Source organism: Rhinolophus ferrumequinum, chromosome X, assembly GCF_004115265.2.
Source record: "Rhinolophus ferrumequinum isolate MPI-CBG mRhiFer1 chromosome X, mRhiFer1_v1.p, whole genome shotgun sequence".
NCBI lineage: Eukaryota > Metazoa > Chordata > Mammalia > Chiroptera > Rhinolophidae > Rhinolophus > Rhinolophus ferrumequinum.
The window spans coordinates 62,561,140-62,582,005 of NC_046284.1; the positions used below are offsets into that span (position 1 = coordinate 62,561,140).

Consider the following 20,866-nt stretch of genomic DNA (forward strand, 5'->3'; position numbering starts at 1 on the left):
GGCTACTAGGAAATCTAATGTTGCAAAAAAAAAATAAAATAAGCTGACAAGTGTACCATTGGCAAAACAAATAAGATATTTGAAACCACATTACTGAGTTAAAACAGTGAGTCAATAAACACACAATCTCTGTTTGCTTTCCCCCTTGCTTATTATTTTTCGCTCACTTAAATCTGACAAGTTATTTCAGTTTGCCAGTTCTTCTGATAAAATTTAATAAGGAATATTTATTCCTTAAATTTTGCAAAATTTTTCTTCAGTTTCCTGTATTAATTCTCAATTTGATTTGTTTGATATAGTCTCAATTTGGTATGTTAAATATACTTCATATCTTATGTCACGAAGCATTTAATGTGCGTCTAGATGTTATTCTAAGTAATATGTTACGTAAACACAAATGAAATTTTTTATCACACTCCACTAAATCCTATGAGACGTTATATTTTTATCATTAAAGAGGGAATACTACAGCTATCAATGCATTCAGAATTTTTAAAAGATCAGGTGACAGATGGTGATTTAAAAATCCACTGCAGAAATGTATTAATGCACATAGGTATCTAATGATGGAAATTCTCAATATTTATTAATCAGTAACATTAACAAAATTTTGGAAATGGTTGTAAAAACAGGGGAACTGATGAAATGATAAAACTTGCTATAGATATTATATTTTGATTATGCCAGACAATGTTATTTAACAATGTGTATTGTTTAACAATTATATTACATAAGTTTATCACTGTATAACACTGCATCTGCATTAAAAAAAATATGCATGTAGACAGGTCAGAGAACACAAAAGTGGAGAAAATGAAACTTTATTTGCAATCAGTAATAAAATAAATGTATTTGTTACAACAATTGAGATAGTTTAGGTCATGAGGAGAACCAACAAGTGAACTAGATAAACTTGAAACATCTTATTTTATAATTTATCACTAAATTTAAAAGTTTTATAGTATGGGTTCAACCTCTTTCCTGAGTGGTTTGTGCCATTTATAAAATATTTTAAGTATAATAGTGTGCAGCACTAATGCAGTAGACATTCTCTATCCTAGTAAACAACACAAAAAGACTATTGCCTGTGGTATTTTTAGCATCATTTGCTCAATGATGAGCATTGGGATTACATAATATAGAAACCTTCTCAAGATTCATTCTCTTGTGTATTATTGGCCTTATACTTCTTTATGAATGTTAGAATAAAATACCCCATTTATACTTACTATGAGTTAATATGTATACATATGCATGTGTACTATACAATGTGAATCCAGGACATCTTAAAAAAATGAGTGTCTATGTGTGTGAATTTATAAATACCATGCAAACATAAGCAAAAATAAAAATGGGACACTGACAATTGGAATTCAAACTACCACTCTTCTTATCTTACCCTTAGGTATTACATTATTACAACTGGCAGAAGAATACTATAGACCATGTTAAAAAACACTGCATGCCTGTTGCAATATCTCTACACAAGAGGAGGAATTAAGAAAGGGTCCGATTTCCAAGCAGTCCCCTCTCCCAATCCATTCTAAATCTGTTCTACTCTACCTTTAAAAACATCATCAAATAAAACATTTTAAACTGTGTTTTATCACTTGCAGTTCTTTTGGATGTTTAAAAATAGAGGGGGAAAAAAGCAGTGTCATGTCTAAAACTGAAGGTTTATTCATTTATTTACTAAATATTTATTAAGCAATTTTCATATGCCAGACACCATTCTAGGCACTGAGAATACATCAGTGAACAAAACAGACAAAAATCCTTGCCCTCACAAGTTGATGTTTGATACTATAAATACTCGAAAATGTCTTTAATTCAGTGTTGAACGAGTATATAACAAACTCAACTCTGCCTCTAGCAGGATGTAAACAAGCATGCTGAAATAACCTCAATCGCCAGATTCTGATTCCAAACCTTGCATTTACCACTTGAAAATGTATTGTTATCTCTAAAATTAAAAGGATTTTCCTTTTAAAATGCTGAGTTTAGTTCTTTGAATGACCAATGCAGAAATTTAGCTACTGAATATGAATATAAAGAGTCACTACTTAGTTTTATGGAAGCATGATGAATTTACTTCAGATATTCAGGGAAAATATTCCTACACACATAACTTTGCTTGGCTGTAATTTGCTCTCTCTCATGAACAAATGATAAGATAACCTTAAAATTCTTTACTTAGTAAAATTCTTTACTAAGCCTGAGGTTAGTTTGGAGATTGATAGGGGAAGCACAATGATTGCAGATACAGAGAATTAAAATTTTCTACAAGTGTCAGTAGCACCATTCCTGTTTAAATGATTTTTTTTTATTGGCAATACATCATAGTTTGGTAGCCAACAGTCATAGAGGGACAGAATCATAACACTTAGAGAAAGCAAAAACAGAAACAACTGTCAAATTTTAAGAGATGAAAAGCAAAAATGCAAGTTTATTTTAGAGTCTCTGATCAACTCAGTTCTAAATAGGTAAGTAGGTAGAGGAACTAAGTCTCTACTATATGCAATTTTGTGTTCAAATCGCAAAAGTGATGTTAAAATGGTTTGTCAGAAGAATTCTAAGGAATAATTTCCCTGACATACTTGTTACATTTTCCTTCATTAGAGTACGGTGTTTAATTTGTGATATATTTAACTAATTCTATATGAGTGAATGCTTTACATGCTACAAAAACAAATTCTTAAAAACAGTACAAATTAGGTATTACATGAAAACAAAAAAATAAAACAACAAATGAACAACACAGACAAACAAGCAAAAATTCATAGACACAGACAACATTTCAGTGGTTACCAGAGTGTAAGGGGGGGCTGTAGAAGAGAGTAAAGGGGTCAAATATATGGTGACAGAAGGAGATTTGACTTTGGGTAGTGAGCATATAATGCAATATATATATTATGTATTATAGAATTGTACACTTGAAACATATATAATTTTATTAGCCAATGTCACCTTAATAAATTTAATAGAACAAATAAAATACATCATATATATATATATATATATATATATATATATATATATATATATATATATACACACATACACACACACACACACATACACGTTGTCCATGATCCTAACTCTACTTGGCTCCCATCATTCTAATTACTTGAATGTCTCATGAAGTCAAAAATACACCATTAAACAGCTATGATGTATTATACAGTTACTTCTATGTTCTTGTTCTCATGCACAGTCAAAGCTTCTTTCACAGACTGGGAAAATGATAAGGTAGTTCTTAAGTTGACAAGAAGGAATCTAGAACATTGCAAGAAAAGTAACCACATTTCGAGAAAGACAAACTGAAGAAACTAATTAACTTGATACTTTTGAAGGGACTGAACACAAGTAAAGTGGGGTTGGTGCACTGGCTGTCTGTCCTGTTTGACTTGGCTATTTCCTATGTATTCCTAAACTTGAAATGTCAAAATGAAAGATTTAGGTACTTTAATTCTTTAAAACTGTTATTTTTATTAAATTGTATTCCACAAAGGATTCAATCATTTTGTTTCTTTTTGTGTAAGTCTAATTTTCATATTTGGGTTTAATCTCACCAAAAAGTGGATTCCATCAATGTTGCTTCGTTGTCTAAAATATTTCCCAGTATATTTTGTTGAGTCATCCTAACACTCCACAATGGTTAACGCAGTGTTTTCTAACATGGTTTCAAATCTGTTAATCATCAATGCTCAAATAGCACTTATAAGGCAATTTATGAAGGTTGCTCTTATATTTTAATTTTTCTGGATTTTTGATATATGATTTAGGGAGCATTTGTAAAATGGTTTTACATATTATTCAAGCAAGAAACATATTCTATATGGCAAAATGTTCACCCATCATATGTATTTTTACCACCTTGTGGTGAATTTAATCATGAGTATTTCAGTATCTATTAATTATTTTAATATATTTGATCCATAAACATGATATTATCATAATAAATGAAATCTTAGATTACCCAAAGGTAAAAGAATAATTTCCATTCTGTGCATTGTAATTGTTCTGATTTCAAATCAGTTATTTCATTTAATCTTTATAACTATATGATATATATGAATATCTGTGCACATATTAATTTATATATTAATGTTTTATATCAAATAATGTTTCATATCCTATAAGTCCTCTAGATGATCATATTTTAAGATTATGTTTTCAGAAAGTCAACAAATGGTAAAAATTCATGACTTCACTGGGAATTTATTGAATAGTTTATTCATTCAATAAAATGATTTTTAGATATGTAAGGATAAGTGATTACTTTTATTAATTCCTGTTCTCATGAGTGAATAAAACAGTATAGGTTTAACCAGGAAAAAAAAAAAAAAGGTGATGACTTAGTAAATTTTTTATTTGTGTCAGCTGTTAATTTATCAAAATCATGATGTAATAAAATCAACATTTAAAGGAAATGAGATATACCACCATAATTTTGAAAATGGTGGTTGGAAACAGATCCCAGTTTACAGTCTGAAAATGAATCAAGGTAAGGCATTACTTATAAGAAAATGAATAGTATCTATCAACTTATTGTTCCAAGGAACAGGGAGATGACCTTCATTCAACCAGGAAGAAGCTCTTCCTGGTAAGATGACTTTGGGGTGACATAAATTCACAATCACTAGCTACAGATCATAGACCACTAAGCAAAAATTATGTAACAACTTTCTAAAAACCAATCTTGCTACTTGGCTTATCAACTGCTTAACAGGTGCCTCAGGCTAAAGCTTCAGCAAAAATCCTTTCCTCATTTCTTAATTCTTATTCTTTTACATATATCTTAATACTATTTCTGTGATTTTTGTTTTGTGTTGTTTCAAAACCAAAAGAATCTGGATGGCAAGTTAAAAATGATATCAATGAATAAATGTATAGAAAAACATTTGAACCATAAATAGCACACATACGGGCCACATTCTGATACATTTAATTTAGGGAGGAAACTAATTAGGCAGAATTCTGAATTAAAAACTGAATTAGCATTTATAGTTAAATTAAACACCACTTCTTGTTTGTTCTTAATTTGTATAATAAATTCATATTCTGGGTTTGGTCTGATTTTCAAGAAGGAATCGTGTTTATAAGAGATACAATTCAAACGTATTCATAAATAGCTCACACAAAGATAAATTATACATGCTAGTATTTCTACTATTTTTCCTTCCTATTTCTAATACATAAAAAAATGTTTTTTTGATTTAGCAACATCCCTCAAACCTGTGAGTTATTTCAAATTTGTCTTAACATTTTAATTCCAATTATACCGTGTTTCCCCCAGAATAAGACCTAGCCGGACAATCAGCTCTAATGCGTCTTTTGGAGCAAAAATTAATATAAGATGCAGTCTTATATTATATTATACAAGATCCAGTCTTATAGTAAAATAAGACTGGGTATTATACTATATTATATTATATTACATTATATTACATTATGTAAGACCTAGTCTTATTTTAATATTATTTTAAAATAAGACAGGGTCTTATATTAATTTTTGCTCCAAAAGACACATTAGAGCTGATTGTCTGGCTAGGTCTTACTTTCGGGGAAACATGGTAATTGTGACACTAAACATTCAAACTCCAACTTAGGCATTCAAAAACACCTTGCTAAATTTGAAAACTCTTAATTTTAGAGAATGCCTGTTGGGTCCTATTTCAATATTATTAGTATATTTGAAACTGTACAAAATGGGCAATAAAAACTGGATGTTTTAGGGGCTGCCGGGTGGTTCAGGTGGCTGGAGTGCTGTGCTCCCAACACTGAGGTAGCTGGTTCGCTTCCTGCATGGGCCAATGAGCTTCGCCCTCTACAGCTAGATTTGTGAACAACAGCTCAGCTCAACCTGGAACTGTGCTGCCCTGGGCTGCCGGGAGCTGCAGCAAGTGGCAGGCTGGCGGGGGGTGACCAACTGGTTCAGCCAGGTAGAGCGCAATGGCAATAATACCAACATGGGCCAGTGAGCTGCAGTTCTCCACAACTAGACTGAGAACAACATTGGCTTGACTCTGAATTGGGGGGAGGGGGCGCAGAGGGAATGGAGGAGGGGCAAAATAAAACAACAAAAAACTGGATGTTTATAATACCTGAAGATTTAGCTCTTCAAAAATAGAAATTTAGGTATAAAACAGCTTCCGTAAAAATGTTTTAAATTGAAATAATTGTAGAGATACATATTTCATAGTGTAGTTCTATACTCTAAATGCAAATGATTTCAAATATATACAAAATTTATTGGTAGGCCTTTATATTTAATTTAGCAGTGCATAGGCATTGTGCCAAATACATAATAAGAGTTTAAAGAATGTTTATTAGATGGTTGGGTTTCTAATTCTTTTGTTTTAAATTTGTTTTAAAGATATTACTACAAGGACTGGCAAAGACTCCAAGAAACAATAGGTGTCTTATACAACAACTTGGAGCGTTCATTGTTTCATGCATTCTGTTTCATTAAAAGGCCTACATTTTTCTGATGAGTACTATATTTTAGAGCACAATCTTTTCCTGCAGATATTTTCGTTACAAATTACATTAGGTTGTTCTTAGGCAAGCAATTTTCCCAATTAAAGGTAAAACAAAATATTTAAATTAATTCTAATCCTGTATTTTTTCCAAATATTTATAGATTCCTGTTATTTGATTTTTTTCCCCTTTTTATCCTGTTTCCCTCTTTGGATCACCACAAATCTTACTCAGGTTCATAAAATAATTAAAAGTGATTCCTTTCCTTATTAGTAGTGTTCATTCACCATACCCCACACTTTCTCACCACAAGTACAGACAGTCTTCCTTCCACACAGTAATAGACTTGCATATTGGAAGAAGAATTTCATGTTACTTATTTTTGGTTTTAATCAAGCAGAGCATTAACCTCAAAATGAAATCACGAATATGCAAGTTCCATCTCCACGGAGTTGGATGCAGTTTTGTCCTTTGGACCAGCAAGCACTAGCCAAACACTAATTGTGGAATATTCATGAGATATTTCATTTTTATGATTAAAATAATAATCTTCATGTTTCACAGTGTATGTTCTTGTGTGTATGTGTGTGCACATGCACAAAGAGATAATTTTAATGAAAAAGGCCATTTGAAATGCCATTCATTAAACAATAGTTGAAATGGACATGGTGTGGTCAGGGTTACTCTCATATTAAGGCAGTCCGGAATTGCAGTACTTTGACAGTGTCCCACACTAATGCATATGAAGACCAAAAAGATATTTTTATTTAGGCCTTTACTGTCATTGTTATTTTTATTAATTTAGCTATTGCATTTCTTAAAAAAAAATATTTGTACTTTGCTTATTTATGAAGGTTTGCAAAGAAAACTGAGACGTGTCTTCTGAAAATCAGATTTCACAATGGTTTTGAAAGAGTTTGCCAAAGAAAGAAAATAAAGATATCATTCTTCCTGTTAGGTACCGGAGGCTCAAATTATTGTGTTAATTTACTTCCCAAAATATTTTTGATTTTCAGAATTACAACTTACTGTGATGATTTCAACTTAAAACAAAGTATGAAATAGTTTAAAAATGGTCATTGTCTCATTTTAAGTAAGTTACAGTCTCTATATAGGTAATAAATATATAATACTGTCCTCAAATGTTCTTATTATTCCAAGAAATACTAGACATACGGAAAGATGGTTTTTCCTTTCCAAAGATATTCAAGTCCTTAATGGAGATCATAAATGAGTTATCACAACCAGAACTATTTCACACCTGCTGTATCTGGCACTCACTCTAGGAAATTGTGACCACATGCTGCATTAATTCTTCCCATAAACTGACGGTCCTGGAAAATTAAAAAATTAAGGCCAGTGCTAGTCACAATAAAATTGCTTTGTGTAAGGGCATGATAGTATAGATGGGACAAGAACAAAAGTTTAGAAGCAGAGGTGAGTATGCCCTGAAAAAAGGAAGTCTATTTTTGTACATTATAGTCATATTTGGACTATAATATCTGGAGCTGTGCAGTCCAATTCAGTAGCCCTCGCCATATGTAGCTATACAAATAGATATTAAATTAAATAAAAAATTCAAGCGCTTAGTTGCACCGAGCACATTTCAGGTGTTCAATAAGCAAATGGGCTTAAGAGCTACAGTATTGGACAGTGCAGATTATAGACCATTTCTATCATCACAGAAATTTCCACTGGACACTGCTGATCTAGAGCAAGAGGAAAATAATCTTGAGCTATGCATGCACTCAGGAAACTGAAATGATAATTGGAGTACCATCATAGGCAGGGGACAAATAAAGGATAAAATGATGCAGTAAAATTTATTACTGAATCATTTAGGAATGAATGCTGTTTATGATATTAAATCTTGAAACTACTAGGTGGTGATTATTTTTTACTAAGTTTATTGGGGTGACAATGGTTAGTAAAATTATATAGGTTTCAAGTGTACAATTCTGTGATACATCATCTATATATTGTGTTGTGTTCACCACCTAGAGTCAGTTCTCCTTCTGCCATCGCATGTTTGACCTCTTTTACCCTTGTCTACCTTCCCCTCTCCCCACTTTCCCTCCGGTAACCGCTAAACTGTTGTCTGTGTCTATGAGTTTTTGTTTGTTTGTCTTGTTCGTTTGCTGCTTTCAGTTTTACAAGAGATCGGTAACTTGTTCATTCAAGGAGAAATGATTAAATTTCCCCTCATTTTGAATTTGGAATCAAACTGCTTGAAATCCTCTGAGACCGAAAAAAAAAAAAGTGTGATTTTTATGGTTATAAATAAATAATATCTTAAAACAGAATTATTTTCATAAAACATTACCTCAATAAAATCTATGAGAAACGCTATAGAAATAAATGTACTGTGTCTGAGACACTAAATTTATGAAGAGGTAATATACCAACACAACTACCCACTTGATAGTTTTCAGTATATTGGGTAGGGTCAATAGAAGTGTGAGGTACTCACCATGTTCTCCTGATTTGCCACCATCATAATCCTCATACTGATAGTATGAAGAATCTTAGGCATGGTAGAAATCATCAATTCTTTGAAAACTTCAGACAGGAAACTGCAGGGTATAGTGTAAATATCCTAATAGACAACTGCATAAGTTTTTCTTACTGTATAATTAATCAGAAACGCATGCATACTGTAAATAAGCACCTGTAATGTGGAACCATGCAGTGTAAGCTACTGTTTTCTAGCATATCTAATTATTATTTCATTCTCAATCTTTCTCTGCTGTCCCCAAGTCCACACTGCTCTCCTTCTCTGAACACACAGTCAAAGCACTGATACACATTGGCTGCCTCAATTTACAAATTTCCTCATATTTATGTTTCTGTGCAGACTTAACCCTTGACCTCCAAGTTCTCCGCAGTGCTGGATACAGTCTTAATAAACACTGATGATTTTGTTATTTTTATGTGTTTATATGTTTTAATAAACAAATAACATTTAATAAAGAAAAGGCTCATAAAGAACTTAGAAAAAGTGAGATAAACCCTCAGTAAAAGCGATTACCCACTGAAACAGAAATGGATGTTTCAGTTTTCCAGTCTTGCTCCTAGTCCTTTTTTTCCCTAAAATTCCTATTTTATATGAGTCAGCTACTCTCAATTTTATTTTCATTGTCTTTCAATTCTATTTAAAAACAAATGGGACACACAGAAGTAATGTATGGAGGAAGCTCTAACATTCTACTTTCATTTAGATTTTTAAATGATAGTCTTCAGAATCTATTATAACATTATATATAAAACTAAATTTACATGGGTATTTTGTATGTTAGGTATTGCTTTTTACCCTTTCCATATTCACTATATAGTGTTGTTCTAATTGTTTTTCATTTACTCAAATGTATTTCTTTCCCATGTGTCAATATGTTAACATATCAATGTCAAAATATGCTCTCTTTTATAGGGTATGATTTTTTCCAATATTACTTTGAAACTAATAATTGAGCCCACAGACTAAAACAAGTTAGAAAAAAATAAGACTTATTTTATGGGCCTTATTCATTAGAAAATATAAAACCAATTTTGCCTACACTGTCATTATGAAGTGTATAGAATAATTGATAGCTTAATTCTACCATGCTCACAAAAAGAAGCCATTTCATAGAGGCATTATTTATATATATTTTGGGTTGATCTTCTAGTTTGAAAAATAAGTGAAATTGCTCCATAAACAGAATGAATTGAAGAACTCCATATAGATTCATTTTTGCAACTGTCTTAATGACCAGTATAGACTTCAGGCAAATCATTCATTTAGAGATTCACACATACTGAAGCAAAATCATTCATTTAAAGCTATTGTTAAACATATTTGATGTGGAAATTGAGACAATCATTAATTTCTCTACTGAAAAATCAAAGTCATAAAATGTTATTATATCCATAGAAAAACTGCCCTGGCAAAATGAAATTTTAAAAAATTATTTAAGATTTTGTGGCATGAGCTATGGAGGTGGATTGCCTGGTTTTGAATCTGTGATCCAACACTTATTAGCTATGTAACTTTATACAAGTTTTTAAAATTCTCTGTGTCTCAGTATAAAATAGAAATAATAAAAATAGTATCTACCTCGGGGCATTATTGTGAAAACTGAATGAATTAACATATATAAAGTACTTAGAACAGTTCCTGGAACCACAATAAGTATTGTGTTTGTTATTGTAGCTGTCATTACCATTAAACGAAAGAAAACAGATTAAAGTAAGTAGCTGTGACTTTGGACAAGAGAGTTAATTACCCTGTGCCTCATTTTCTTCATATGATGAGTAGAGTTGAGTTTCATCTCTAAGATCATTTTTTGTTCTAGTATTGAAATGAGTTTTATTCATAAATCTGTAATCATTTGTATAATGGATCTCAATTATATTCAATGCTACAGTTTTAAAGAATTTTATATCACAATTCCTTATGTAAAATAAAGATATCTTATAGTCATCAACTGCATATTTAATATAATTTTAATTGACTTAAAATTGTGCTTATAAGGTTTAAAAACTCCGCTTTTTTTCAGTAAGTAGTAATCTTACGGTTGTTTCTAGGTTGGGAACAAATAATTTTGTATATAATTTAAAATGGAAACCTTGTTTTAAAAGAGCATTTTAATGAAATTTTTCTTGTTCAGGGTTTGTTTGTTTTTTTGTAATGTTATTTCCCCTCAAAATTTTACAACTCTTGAAAACATTTTCAAGAAGGATATATTCCAATGACATTTATCTTTAGGCATTATGATTAGTTTTGAAATACTTAAACTGATCAATTTATTCCTTTGATGAAATAGGAAACATATATTGGCTCATTGGATGATTTTAATTAACATTTGAATTTTTAAAGAACAAGTATAAGTTAGAGAAAATGGGGGGTATTTTAATTGGATAAGTGTAATACATCTTGAAGCCCTGTGTTGAAAATATTGAAGCAAACACATCTCACAAAATCAAGTGATTTTTGACATAGTATTTCCAACTGAAATATGTCATGATTTTGTATTGAAAATGATAAATATTCAACTTCTGTAAAGTTGATCACTTAAGAAAAAAAGATAATTAAAACCTGCTAGAGCTGACAACTACAACATTGCACCTTCAACATTTTCCACTAATTACAGCTGCTAATTTTTAAGAGGAACTGTTAAAGTGAGTCAGATATGACATAAGGACAGCTCCTCTACCTCTTTTTTTTTCATTTAGAAGAGAAGTTTTTCTTAAACTAAACATTTCCAAATATATTATGTATCCATAATATAACTTAATATAATTTTCATGGACTACTTTTACTTTTTTTAAATTAGTTTCAGGTATACAAAGCAACGTAATAGTTAGACATTTACACCCCTCAGAAAGTGATACCCCTCCAATCTACTACACTTCTGACATTGTATATAGCTGTTACAATACCACTGACTATATTCCCTGTGCTTAACTTTACATTCCATGACTATATTTAATTATAGTTGACATTCAATATTATTAAATATATATATTTAATATATATAAAATATTGTATAAAATATTAAATATATCTATTCAATTATAGTTGACATTTAATATTATTCTACTTCAGCTTCAGGTATACAGCACAGTGGTCAGGCATCTACAGTCTATGAAGTGATCCCCCTGACAAGTCCAATGCCCATGTGGCACTACTTTTACTTTTTTTTTTAATTTTATTTTATTGGGGAAGGGGAACAGGACTTTACTGGGGAACAGTGTGTACTTCCAGGACTTTTTTTCCAAGTCAAGTTGTTGTGCTTTCATCTTAGTTGTGGAGGGTGCCATTTTCAGCTTCAAGTTGTTGTCCTTTCAGTCTTAGTTGTGGAGGGTGCAGCTCAGCTCCAGGTCCAGTTGCCGTTGCTAGTTGCAGGGGGCGCAGCCCACCATCCCTTGTGGGAGTGGAACTGGCAACCTTGTGGTTGAGAGGACTCGCTCCAACCAACTGAGCCATCCGGGAGCTCAGCGGCAGCTCAGCTCAAGGTGCCGTGTTCAATCTTAGTTGCAAGGGGCGCTGCCCACCATCCCTTGCGGGACTCGAGGAATGGAACTGGCAACCTTGTGGTTGAGAGCCCACTGGCCCATGTGGGAATTGAACCTGCAGCCTTCGGAGTTAGGAGCATGGAGCTCTAACTGCCTGAGCCACGGGGCCGGCCCCCTACTTTTCTTTTTTTGATGTAGGAAAATAAACATTAATGATTTTGTAAAACATTATATACAATAACCAAACCCAAACAACTGACAACAGAAACCTCCATGCGTTGCCTATTAAAATATATAGAATCTAAACACTGAGACCTAGCATTCAAGGTACATAATTACTTGCTTCCAACATATGTCTTCCCCATTAAATTATAACCCATGACCTTCCCCCATCAGCCAAGCCAACACCCACTCTTTAGCCATAACATTTTCACTTCCTCTCTGGTCATCCAGGGTCATGATCTGCTTTGGGACATTTCACAACTAAGTTCCTCTAAGAAACTTTCACAGGTTAACATTACATGGGGAATATCTGAATAAGCATACAAGGAAGGATAAATGTAAGTGCTTAAGAGACTTGTTAGAACACAACAACTATGGAGAAGGTAGTCAGCAAAATTTTGGAGCAATGAGTTTTGGTTTTTTTACTTTAATTTGGAAAAAAAGTCATTAATAGTCACTGTGTGTCATGTGCATTCAAGTAGCACATTCACTTAGTCACCTATTCTTTCTCCTTCACCCCTTAAAAGGTGTACAGAATATAATTTTGAACTGAATGTCTTGTTTAATACAATTTTTTACCTTGGTTTAATTTGGCTTTGCTATCTTAATGGTAAACTGCCACTAGGTAAACAGGGACTGTGTTGCTTTTTTTTTTTTTTAATTCTGCTCTACTATCTCAAGTTCTTTTGAAAGCAAGCCTGGTACAAACACATTATTTTTTTGTTTTAATTAAAATTTATTGGGGTGACAATGGTTAGACAAATACATTATTTTAAAAAGTAAAATAGATTGTATTATTATATCACAAATACTGTGAGAAGGTGAGGGGTACACTGGAGGATATGTTAATCAATAAATCTTCAAAACAAATTATTTTTGAAAGGAAAAAAAAGCCTCCTATGATAGTTTTAACATTATTTCAAATTTGTTTAATAGAATCTTAAACAACTTTTATTCACTTAATTGGAGATTGGGAGGATGTACTACTAGCTTATTTAATCAAATCATCATCTTACCGGTTCAAGAAAGTCCATATATTTATTCATTAGAACAACCTTTTGTTTGCTAGTTTCGTATATATTTGTTGAGTACTTTCTCTGTACCAGGCATTGGAAATGCAAGAATAAGAAAAAACAGTCCCTCTACCCAGGGTGTTCACAATCCACAGAAAAGATATTTGTTCTGAAAATAGGTACTTCTGTAACTTATCATTACAGGAATAACTAATGGACCTAATGACATCTCTGCGTAATCCAAAAGGGTCCTTAATTCTTCATAGGTTACCAACAGTAGGGCTGTAGTGTTGTACCTTTTCTCATAATTGAGTTATTTTAGAAATTGACAATACATTGATGACATATGTAGTCATTTACTGTAATTGTGGGATTTTTGTTGTTGTTGTTTTATGTTTCTCCCCACATGGTATCAATAAGTATATTGAAATAGAGCCTTCCTTTTCCCTTCATTCATTCTCACTGTTAACATTTTAAGCTTGACAGAAATCTTTCAAGGAAAATGTCAAACACTAAAAACGGTAGTTCAGATAAAATTTGTACTCCTGAAAAGACCCAGAGGAAGTGTGACTTATATGGTATTGAATATATATAAAACTCACCTTGAAATACCTGCATTAAAACCCACTTTGGCACAGTCCTCATAGTGCTCTGCAATCAGCTGTGGGGTGGAGGATGAAAAGAGGGAAAGGAAGAAAAAGATCTTTGCCTCCAGTACAATGTAATCAGTTGAAACTTAAGTAAAATAGATGTACTAAAAAGATAGGGCTTCAATAACCCAATACTATGCTAGGTGGCAATTTCCACAGCAGGACGTCCAATGTCTCTTTAATTTTAGGGACAGAATGATTCCATAGTCCCCGATGGATAAAGGACTGTTAACAGCAAACCATTAATGACTCTGAAATCTAGTCACAAATATTCTAAAAATTCAAAATGGGGCAGTCTCTGCTACCCGTATTTGTCTGCTAGGGGAAAGTTAAATAAAAATATCATATCCACTAATTGGACTTTCTCCCTTGGACTGTTACTACAGTTCAATAAACGTAACACATAGAATTGGGAATCTGCAGCAGATTTATGCAACAGTAGAATGCATAGATTCAAGGCACTCAATATGGAGTAGGTGTGAGCCTGACCCCATTGCCTAGAAGTATTTATTTTCTGAAGCTGAGAAAAGTGGTCGTACCTTGAATATTAATTACATATTATGTCACTAAGAATTCATAATTAACTACATATTAATTTCAATTTTCTTCAGTTGTGAAACTGATCTTAACTATAATGCTTCCGATATCAATTTATACTATCTTAGACAGGAATTTCTAATTCTGTAAGGAGGATAGCAAAACATTGTCTCACCCAAGCTTGTCAGCTTCTTCACAAGACTACAAAGTTGAGAGCAGCTGAGGCAAGACCTCTCTGGTATGTGATCTGTGGAATCCTTCTTACTCACAAAAGGGTTTTCCTGTGGTAGGTCAAACACTTTGAGTTGGATTTCAAGAAACCACAAATCTAAATTCAACAAGTAGATAACATATGACAGAGGTTCATCATTATATGGCAGAGTTCTCCAATTTGCTGTAATGGCTACAAATCAAGCAACGGTTAATGTTTTTTTTAGTACAATTTTAGAGTTGGGAAAAGGGAAAGTAAGGCATAAAAGTGTGCTTTCAATATGATATCAGGGATCTCTCTTGGATTAAAAAACAAAAAGTCCACACATGTTTGGAGGAAGGGTATGCTGGAAAAGTATTTCAAGGCTTTGAATAAAAGAAGCTTTAAAATTTTTGAAAAGCCAGCTTACACTGTTGCATTCTTAGTTCTAATTAAGTCAGATCTGTTAAAGCATTTAATGCATATTTATATAGAAATGTTGGCAACTTGCTAACTATTTATATTGCATATTGAGATTTATATTGGTGTTGATAAAAAATAGAATTTAAATGAAAATATAATTAGAATGATACTGATATAAATGTTCCTCTTTAGGGGATAAAATTGCTTACATTGAAATGACACAAGTTATACTTTTTAACATGGGAAATGGAAATCCTGTTCCTTATTACTTCATGTTTATGACCTTCCTAAAATTCCAGAGACATGTGTTTTTCACATCCATTTCTTTCTAGAGCAATGCTGTCCAATAGAATTTTCTGTGATGATAGAAATATTCTATATCTGCATGGTCCAATGTGGTAGAGACATGTGGCTATTAACTACTTTAAATGAGGCTAGTGCAACTGAGAAAACAAATTATTAATTTTATTTAATTTTAAGTGAAATACCCACATGTCGCTAGTAACTACCATATTGGACAGCACAGTTCAGAGGCATTTTATAGTCTGTACTTAAGGTATGCATGAATTTACTTAAGGAAAATGTGCTTTGTTAGGATATTCCATCCTCTTCCATGCATCCGTCCATCTATTCATCCATCCACCCAGTTGATTAATTCTAAGCAACCTTAGTGTGTAAAGCACTACGTTAAGTTTATATAACAGAGGAGCTTTACACTATGTTAATTGTGTATAGTGGGAGAGATAAGATAAAACTTGTACAAGATAAATAATACATTGAATAGGCTAACTGACAGGAAAAAAAAGCAAAGTGCTATGGGAATATCAAAGAATAAAAACACTCTTGGATAATGAAATTAGGAAAGGGCTCATGGAAGATGTAGTTATTTCAATGTTTTTGTTAAGTGGTAGAAGATATAGGAAGGATTGTAAGGGAAAGAGATCTCAAGACAGAAAAGTCTGGACTGTTGTCTGGAAAGTGGGGATAAAGAAGAGGGAATACTCCAAGGTGTTTTAAATCTGAGTGACTAAAAAGGTTAGTACCAAGAACAGATAAGATAAAATCAAGAGGATGAACAGGTTTTGTAAGAAAATACTGAGGCCGAATAAGAGAACATATTTTAATCTGAGATCTTTATAAAAGTTATTTGACTATAAAAAGTTACTTGTTATAAAAGTGATTAAAAATGAGTTAAATTGTTAGCCATCAAATTAAATTTATGTGTTAACTGTAATTGTATCAATGATAAATAAGATCAAAGTGGAGGTCAGCTATGCTTAAAGAGAACTCTAGTGAAGTGTGATCATCAATCATCTATCTAAACCTCCGTCCTGGCTTCTATATTTAAAGACTAAAGGTTAGGACAGCTACAGTAAGGGGAGCCAAATGCACACATATGTGAATTTTCCCTTAAACCCTGTATAGAATTCTTCTTGAGCAGAGTCAGATAAGCTAAGATGCATCAAAATAATTTCATGCCCTAAGTGAGTGCCTTAAATTCCTCAAATAGTATTGTAGTCCGTGTTAATCTAAAAGCAAAGATCAAACTTTGGGGAAGTAGACATCCTTATCACATGATGTATGTAGCTAATCAAATGCCATAATATAGACTCTTAGTGATGGGTTTATTGATGCTCAGACCTACCATGTTTCTTTTGAATATAAATTTATTAACATGTATTAAATTTGAATAAAAGTTAGCATTGATCTCGAGAGATCATTGTTATTCCTACTTTGCCTCTCTGAATTAATGTTTGCTGTTTTGACAAGAAAATATTTGTTTCCTTTGCAAAGAAATTCGGATTTTTATAGTCTGAATAAATATTATTTTAAATAATCAGGTATTTAATATAAATATGTAACTAGTTTGAATGTACATTAATTTATGGGAGATAGTCAGGGTTGATCTCTGAATTCAATAAAGAGCAGGCCTGTAACAGGCTAAAGTTATTTTTATACCTGAATTTTCATCTCTGGATTCATAAATTGAACAGATATGGGTGTTATTTCTTTTGAGGCAATTAAGATTTCCAAGAATTAGGTTAAGATGAGTGCTCATTTTTTCCATTAATAAGAAATTTGAAAGTTGAGAAATCGTGCCTCTTTACATTTAGTATTTTGTAAACTAGTCAGGTGTAGTTTACGACTTAGGGGCTATGTCTATGTAGGTAATTTTCTTCCTCTAGAATGATATATGAGGATCAAGAGGTTGTGAATATACAGTTTGCTGACATGTGGATTCTTAACTCCTTAAATTTCTACCCCCTAATCAAAAATATCTCTATTAGCTTGTCCACTAAAATGTTATTTTGGTAAGTGAATTAAAATACTATTCTGATCTCGATCTCTCGATCTCTCTCTCTCTCTCTCTCTCTCTCTCTCTCTCTCTCTCTCTCTCACACACACACACACACCATTTTTATTACTAATTAATAGCATAAATGGCAAATGTCTGAGAACTATCATATTTAGCTCCTCAAATTACGTTTGGTTCTCAATAATGCAGCATGTTAATGTGCCTAATTCATTCCAAACAAAACACTGAAGACATAATTGTCTATGAGAAAAATTCTAATTAGTAATTGACTCAGCACATTTAGGATATGTGTGTTTTAAAGGTAGTTGCTTTGAAATTCAAGATGAAGTTGCTCTACACTATGGAAGCCAAAATATAGTTTATTGTGGAGAACAGCTTCCTCTTTGATAAGTTCTGTTACAATAAAGCTGGGATGTCCAATATTTAATGCTTCGCATCCTTCTGTTTTCTTCCTGCTAGCTTGATGACTTACTAGTAAATTTGTATAGTTGCAAAGTGAAGCAAAATTACTTTAAAGCCTAAGCAAATTTATTGTAGGAAAATTGGATATTGAGTGAAATACCATATTTCAGGTACAGCATTACTACAATGAGCTACCAGCTAAGTGTTGAGTCTAGCCCTACTAACCATAGTGTGTGTTGTACAGAATAGCAAAAGGTTGTGCAAATTTTCAGGTGTAGGAAAAAATAGAGAGCACAGTAATATTATAAGATGTTTGAGAGGTTAATAGAAAGCAATATGCCACTTTCATAAGTTACTTTCTTTTGGTTGGCCAAACTCATTTTCCTCAAGTCACATAATGAAATTCCGTGATTTTTGTCCACGGGGTTCCAAGAATTTACTAAAGAATATTTGGGATAAAACAAGTGACAAAACTTAAAAGAACTGCCATTCATAAGTATTTCTAGGTGTAAGAAAAAGTTATTCTAATGGATTTAAGGTTAAGAGAAAGTCAAGCAAACAACCACATGGCTAAAAGAGGATGAAAGGCCTGACCTAAGATTTTGCTAATATAGGAGAACATCAGAGAAAGATGACTGGGAAGAGAGGAAACCAACATATCAGCTAAAGGAAACACACTGTGCTCACTCCTTCAACAGTCTCCAGTAGACGACCAGCTTCATCGACCAGCTTCATTGGTTGATTCAAGCTTATGAAGTAATTTATCAAGTCCAGTTAATGTCTGCCTTAGGTATTGATTCTCCCTGTTCACCTTTATATCAATAAGGGTTACAGAAAAAGTTGTGTTAAACTATTTACGACTATTTGAACTTTGTTGAATTAGGAGTATTCATCGCATTGCCTCTCCCTTATCTTTAAATGCACAGGTCTATAAGACGACATCCTCGCTGTTTTTAATGGTAGAAAATCTCCATGTTTATTTAGGTTTCACAGAAACCATGAGTAAAATGTTGTTTACTCCCTTCTCTTCTGTACATGTTCAGATGTGATTGCATGGATACAGTCGGGAAGGAAAAACAATAAGGAATATAGATACTAGTCCCTGTCAATATCGAGAAAGTTTCTGAATTGTTTGTAGTTGTATTTTTCCTGCACTCAGTAACTGTGGTTAACTACCAAATTCCACATTGCCTATTATCCTTCCACCAGTTTAAACCTAAACTTAAACTCAAATTTTAACTTGCTTATGCAAATTAATTTGCATAGAGAAATTTGGTTCATCAGTGAGATCAAAATTCTCTTCACCTAGGTGCCTTATTAGGTGAAAAGTAATAGGAGAAAAGAAATTCCTACAGGTTAGGTAACTGAAATTTACACTCCTTTGTACTTACCATCTTGAGAAAAGTTTCTTTTGTAGTTTCAGATTTCCATGGGCTACAGTTTTTTAAACAGGTGTACTGTGGAGATTATGACAAATCTCTACTTAGAGAATTTAAGAAATCTAAGGGAACTGTCATAACCATGAAAGGCGAGAAACATCAAATACCCATTCTCTTCTTTTGAAACAAAACAACTTTTTCTAGTGGAAATCAAACCCTTTAAGTGGCTGTGCTTTAGCAAACACAAGACATCAAGACACTCCTTCACTTTCATACTCTTTATTCTATCGAGCTTTATTTTTAGGATACCTCAGGACAAGGGGAAAAACATAAAAATGTCTTCCCAATTTTCAAATATTAGCGAGTCCTTAGAATGTTCATTATAAGTAGATCAAAACATTCAACCACGTGTTATTACAAAGACAGTTGATTGAAATCAAGTTTGCATAGCACCCTTTCTTCTCTCCCCTTACTTATACTATACTGCTGATCTCCCCACTTTATAGTCCTTTAAATTTTTCACATAAAATATACTAAATTATTCAAGAAAACAGTCCTAGACATTTCACTTATCCAATGTCACGTTCTTATTACCAAACATTGTTTTCCTTTTATTTTAGGGTAAGCATTCTTTTCATTTCGGCCTGTAGCTATTAATCCTGATCACTTATTTTAGTGTGAAACTCCTCTGAATATAATACATGTAACCAATGAACATTACTGTGAATACAATGTTTCTGTCCTAATAGTAGAGCCTTATAATATTTGAAATTTCTTTGAGATAAGTTACAACAAATGCTGGTTAAACACACACACACACACACGTATGTATGTATGTATGTATGCATGTATATGTATATATGAAATATACAATATCTAGATCAAAATGGTCAAGTGTCTAAAGAATGCCCAAAGACTGTATTATAAAACTACATTTTGGAGAAAAACAGAGTTTGGAGCCTCAAAAATTCTTCTTCTATGTGTATTTCTTAATTTGTGGAGAAAGGGTGACTAGAATTCTGCAAAATAACTACATTTAAGTATGTTATAAGCATTTTTTTAAAAATAGATCGAGTAGGAAAAAATTGGTAGAGAAATAAACTTAAATCTGATTATTTTATATTCACAAAAAAAAACTTCCTTAAAATAAAACTTTGTGTATTCATCATTTTTAATATATCACAAAGGGAAACTGCAATTTCTAGGAGTAATGGCAGCTAAGTGATTTTTATCAGTATTTTTCTCACTTCAGTTTT

General features: G+C 32.4%; 1 protein-coding gene across 1 annotated transcript in view; it reads right to left on the bottom strand.

The window, feature by feature from the left end:
* Positions 1 to 20,866, bottom strand: part of LOC117026836 (protocadherin-11 X-linked-like) — a 788,660-nt gene that overhangs the window by 743,711 nt on the left and 24,083 nt on the right. The window contains 2 exon segments of the mRNA XM_033113963.1: positions 14,315 to 14,373; positions 15,075 to 15,180. Coding sequence (XP_032969854.1) covers positions 14,315 to 14,357 — 43 coding nt within the window. The 5' untranslated portion in view covers positions 14,358 to 14,373; positions 15,075 to 15,180.